The sequence below is a fragment of the Neodiprion virginianus genome, chromosome 1, assembly GCF_021901495.1.
Source record: "Neodiprion virginianus isolate iyNeoVirg1 chromosome 1, iyNeoVirg1.1, whole genome shotgun sequence".
Taxonomy (NCBI): Eukaryota; Metazoa; Arthropoda; class Insecta; order Hymenoptera; family Diprionidae; genus Neodiprion; species Neodiprion virginianus.
Window position 1 is genome coordinate 34,922,819 of NC_060877.1, and position 5,703 is coordinate 34,928,521.

Sequence of the window (5,703 nt, forward strand, 5' to 3'; positions counted from 1 at the left end):
ACTTACATTCCCCGTGTGGCGAGCCTTACACCTTCAATTTTGTATTTACAGCGCACGCCTTCTTTCCGCAGCGAATCGCAAGTCACTCTAGATATTTCGTATTTTGATGATCCATATCAGAAACACTCGGCACGTTTCGATCACGTATTGCTCAACAATTCTTTCCGCCCGGCTACATTCAGGGGGGAGATTTTGTGTATATAAACCGTTCGCCCCTAAACTCGACGTCACTTGTCTCATTGCAGGCATTCCTAGAGTTGCACGTCAAGTTTTGACAACAGTGAAGACAGCTTCGATTCGGAAGAGAAGGAAAATGAAGGTAAAATTTTCACACTACGAAAATCAAATTTTATCCTAAATATTCAACTTCAACCGGGGTGTAAGTCACATCCTTTTTCATCGAAAAGTGTCAAATATATGATCGGTAACGTAATACAAACAGATCTTGTTGATTGACCAGTTTGGTTACCACACTCAGAGAAATTTTTGGTTCCGGTTACCGCTCAGTCCTTAGCTATTTTAATTTTTTTAGCACAATCGAAAAATATAGTTCTAGGTAGAAAATGAAGATTAGTTTTCTAGCTGTTACCGGAAAGTCTGGTATCCTTTACTATTCTTTCTCATTACGGTCACTGTTGCTATATTTTCTTGCAACCGTTGCGAAAATTTAATGCTTGTGCAACGATAAATTGACGTCAAAGCCTTGTTTAACTAAAAAAGTGGAGTAAACCGAACAAACTGATTTTCCGTTGCAATTGCAAAAAAAGAATCGACAATAGCGCAAAATGGTTAGGCGTACCTCGTTTTTCGTAATCCCAACAATATTCAAACAGATTTTTTAACGATACTTGTTTTACTCAATTATTCTAGTTACTGTAACAAAGGAAATTTTTCTCAGTGCGACTCAACGTCAAAGCGATGCACAGAATTGGCGTTGAAAATCGACTTTTCGAAAATAATTTTCAGTCTTACATCGGGACTACTTCCGACGACCCAAGGTCTTCATCGACTATCCTCCGAGTCCACATTGTACAAATTTCGCTCCTGATATTCCAAATCAATACACACCGTCCGCTTATGTGTCGGATCTAATTATGTCCGCGTTTGAATAGATCCCACTGTTATTTCACCGATCCAGTTTTCTCCCAAGTCCCTCACGGTCTCCGGATCCAAGAGCTTTTGTCAGGAGTTAAGCGTCTTCTCTCGAGCTGCCGGCCAGTGGTCAAGGGGGTGTTGGTCCGGCAGCTCGTGGTGGCGGGAATCGACCCTCCCGAGAAAGACAATCGGCAATCACGAATGGACCAACGTCGCCGTGCGATGTAGACCGCAATTGCTCCTGTTCGCAGATCGCCGCCCTTTTGTTCGTTGCCGGAGTGGCCAGCGCTGCCCGTTTGGAGAAGACCTACCTTCCACCGGTTTCGGCCGCGACGGCCGGAGGAGCGGGGCTCGTTCAAGCTCCGGGATTATTCACTGGAGCTTACAATCCCCAGGCTCACGCCACCGCTGCAGGTTCTTATCACGGACAACAGATCGCGATCACCAAGTACGACAATCAGAACAACGCCGACGGATCTTACCGCTACAACTACGAAACGGCTAATGGAATTTCCGCTGAGGAAACCGGAGTAGCCCGTGGTAAGAGCTTTTTATCCATCGCTATTTGTCCTTGTCGGTATTTCGCGTCATACATTTTTCTTCCAAGAATCATTATCCTAGGCTCTTAACCGCGTTTGAGACGGAACCACGATACGAGGATGCTCGTGTTTTTCATCTACATAATTTCTGACAAACGGAGCCCAAACTTTTATCAATATTCTTCGTTTGTTTTCACCGTTCATTATCCGACGGCTGAATATATTCTACGTTGCTTCGGACCAGTCACCTCTCACTTTCGAAGCAACGCATAACCGTCATTTCGGTTCAATAGTAAAATCCTGAGCCAAAAACTGGCAGTCTCTGCTGTTCGTCGATAAAGATTAACCGCCGAACCGACGAAGCGTGGTCCATTGAGTACGACCAGAATGCCGTTGCCGTTGATCAATTCGAATGATTCATCCGCAACGCGTTCGAACGAGTTTTCAAGACACTCGGCGATGCGAAGGCAACGTTTTTCTTCTATACGATCTCCATCGATGTCTCATTTCTTGAGTTAGTTCTTCGTCGGTGTCCACAATTAGGGACAAGGTAGCCTCAGCGATATCCGGTAGAACGATCTTAGGAGATTCGAGATGGTAAAAAGCAAGACGGATAAAAAATGACGAGACGTTCCACGGCGTGACGACCTCGTACTCTTGACGTTTTAAGGATGTGGATTAAACTGCACCGAACGAGTTTAGAAACGGTGTAACGACGATGCTTTGTCATCCATCGGTCCGGTAGACTCGCCTTGATGAAACAGCCGCAGGCGACGAGCAGATTCCTTCCGGCGTTCAAAACCGTCCGGTATTCGAATACCGTCGGTCGCCGCAGATTCATTCCTGAAAAATTCGCAAGCGTTAAGTGTGTCTGAGAGTATTCTCGCAGACGGTTCTTCACCGCGAACGAGGTTCTCTCTTTTTTCCTCTCCCATGACCGGCTTCCTCAATTTCTTCGCCAACTTCTCGCCCGCGTTTAAATCGATACGAAACGAAGGCGAAGCCTGGATGCTCGAGGTTGCGTGGAAGATCGCAGACCATCGTATAGGAAATTCCGCAAACTGCGGACCACACAACACCGGCCAAAGTCCGCAATCATATTTCAATGGACTTCCTCTCGAAGATGTTGCCCCAACGATACAAGCTTCCTGTCCTTGGAACGGTCTCCGGAGTGGCGAGGCGAATGTCGTTTCGGCTGACTGCCCGCAGCTCGGACGTCTCGGAGTCCATTTCGAAGGGCTCTCAAACCTCCGTATCCGACCTCGATATAACGCAACTCCCTCGATGGATCACAATTCCCAAATCGACGCGTCACCCGCGGTCCCAAAAACCGGTCCGAGTGACGGTAATGACGCCGCGTGCAGACCGCGCGAAATCCCCGCAATCTCGACCAAAGTTTCTTTATCATCTTGGTCCCTTTTGTTCCATATTTCCACAGGCAACACCGAGGCTGTTTCCGGCTTCTACTCGTACACCGGGACCGATGGACTCAAGTACACGGTCCACTACACCGCTGATGAGAACGGTTTTCATCCCGAAGGTGCTCACCTCCCGACTCCACCACCCGTTCCCGAAGAAATACGTCGCGGGGTCGAGTTGTCTCTGGCCGCTGAAGCCCGCGGGGAAAACCAGGGAGGACAGTATCATTCCGGATCTGCCCAGGTGTACAACAACCAGCATTCCTCGGCCGCAGCCAATGCCGGAGGCTATCACTACTAGACTTGGCTATTGTTCGGTGCATGTCGCATCCGAGGAACAGAAGCCACGTGAGACAACACCTTTGAGGGTGTTGACTTCTTCGTTCTTTGTATTATCCTTGCAGATACTCGCAATAACTAGGTTTATATTTTGTAAAAATTTGTATTGTACACCAATAAAGATGACGCATTTTACGATGCTTTTGTAAACAAGTTGTGACTTGCCTTGGTTTTTGACGAAACGACCCGTCTCCGCCTTCGGGGCTGAAATAATGATTCGTAACGAAGGCGAAGCCGGCGGAATGCAGAAGGAACAATATGCACTCACCGCGTCGCGATAGAATTTCTCCCCTCGGTCGTGTACGAGGGCGAGGAAGCAGAGGCAGGCGGCACTTTGTCGGAAGTAATTCAGTTACCCCGTGCCTTCGGTTACCTGTCTGTTAGACGAAGGAACAAAGGTGAAATGAGGAGAATTTCAGCCTTACTCGCGAGAGAGCCGAGAACTCGGGCGGAAAATTGATGTATTATAAAGTACAAACTGCACACGAGGCACGGAACGATGGTCGTCGCCCTCGACTTTGTGCCCTCGTTATGTAAACTTGGCCCAGGGCCTTATCTTGCAAAATAGCTTATTATTTAATTGGTAATTGAACTTCACGCTAAGCCGTGGAAATTGAAATTAGAGAGGGATTACTCGCGTATACTTTACCATACTAAAGGAAGGATGAAAAGTTACTTATTCTCCCGAGGGACAAGGTGGAATTGGCCGTATTCTCCGAGAGGTTTTATACACGCTCACATGTAGGTACCAACGTACTGTTACTCGGGTTCGTAAAACCATGAAAATTGAGGCTTTCTTACGTTATCGAAAGGTCTTGCCCCAACTTCTCCCGACTTTTCCCTTATTTCAGATACCTCGTCGCATCGATGAGTTGTTTGAACTTTACCCTGCACTAGATTAGCTGTCCCACGGCTACCGAAAGACTTTTCGACGTCGTACGTTCGAAGTTTTTTCAATCCCCGAGAATTATTCCTCCGCGATGCTCGTCGAATGAATATTCTTCCGGCCAGTTGAACGACCTTTGGGAAAACCAGTTACAAGCAGCGTACCTACAAGGATATTGGTTTGACGTACTTTTCGATCAGTCTATTGTGGCCAAAAGCCAGCCGGGAACACAATACGGTAATATACCTGTCTCGTTTTATAATCCTTGAAGAGTTGCAGGAATTCTTTGAACGCGAAGTGTAATTGGCGAGTACGTGAAAACCCGTTGAAACAGCGTCGAGGCGAGTGCATCAAGAACGACTCAATTACGCATCGCGCGCCATGATCGTCTCTCAACTGCCGAGTATGACGACAGAGTGAAGCAGTGAAACTTTTTAACGATCGGTGTTATCGCCCGTTCGCGATATTACACGGTGTAATAAAATCGAAGAAATCAGAGCAGGCAGGCAGGCAGGTAGGTAGGTAGGTATACAAATCCTGGCATAAAAGTGATTCATGACACGAGTTACACCTCGACGACTTAAGTAGCTTCGACTTGGCGCAGGTATACAAGGCAATTACCCAACAACACAGAGAGCCTGGAAATAAACGAGCACGTAACGAATGACGGACCTTGCGGCTGACGTGACCTTTAAGATGCTCCAGTATCGCGGAGTGAGAGTGTATAAGGTAAGTCGGGCGTCTGTGCCTGGCTGCAGAAGGCACCCGGAGCAATTTCGTTTCGCCCATTCCCAAGCTCACGCAACTATGTAGGCATACCTTCGTACGTACGTGCAGGCAGATAGGCGGTATCTCCTCGACGTCCACACGTCCAGGAGGCGGATACACCTCCGCACCTCCGCACCTCCACACCACCAAGCGGCATCATCTCCTCGCTGGGTACATTTGTTTGCCTTTGCATCATCGCCTCGCAGCAACCCGGCAGCAATGAGAACAATGAGTCAGTGTACACTGTGGGTACTAATCGTGAATCGCACGATCGTTCCGGACGTGCCGAAGAGGCTGCTTACAGACACCTAATTGTGGATCGGAGGAATCCTGGACACTTTCGATTCGGAGTTTACACACATGTTGCGTCACGCCCGTGCGAAGATCGAAGCTGGACGGAGACGATCCTCTCCGAAAAATCCCGTCCCTCGTTCCACCTTACAGTGTAACTCGATTAGAATCGTGTAACGATCCTTTGGTCCCAACGATGCTCGGTGATTTAAGGTCGGATTTGGCACGAGTGTTGGACCGATCTATGCGATTAACGAGAGTCTTCCATAGTTGGGTACCATCGATAGGCGGACGTTTGGAGTCGAGTACCACGTGTGAAATGAGGTGCAGATCAGGGGTCGAGATCGTATCTTTGGTTATCAAGCGT

The 5,703-nt window shown here is 47.9% G+C and overlaps 1 protein-coding gene across 1 annotated transcript; it reads left to right on the forward strand.

Moving 5' to 3' along the window:
* Nucleotides 1-238: 238 nt before the first annotated feature.
* LOC124304586 (endocuticle structural glycoprotein SgAbd-8-like) lies at nucleotides 239-3,544 on the forward strand. The gene is made up of 3 exons (XM_046763004.1): nucleotides 239-319; nucleotides 1,347-1,635; nucleotides 3,073-3,544. The coding sequence occupies exons 1-3, from the start codon at nucleotides 314-316 to the stop codon at nucleotides 3,351-3,353; spliced, it is 576 nt and encodes a 191-aa protein (XP_046618960.1). The 5' UTR covers nucleotides 239-313; the 3' UTR covers nucleotides 3,354-3,544.
* Nucleotides 3,545-5,703: the final 2,159 nt, after the last annotated feature.

Excerpts from the sequence above, each read along its gene's own strand:
- LOC124304586 (XM_046763004.1), top strand. Across the intron at positions 1,636-3,072 it reads GGAAACCGGAGTAGCCCGTG|GCAACACCGAGGCTGTTTCC; the intron begins GTAAGAGCTTTT and ends ATATTTCCACAG.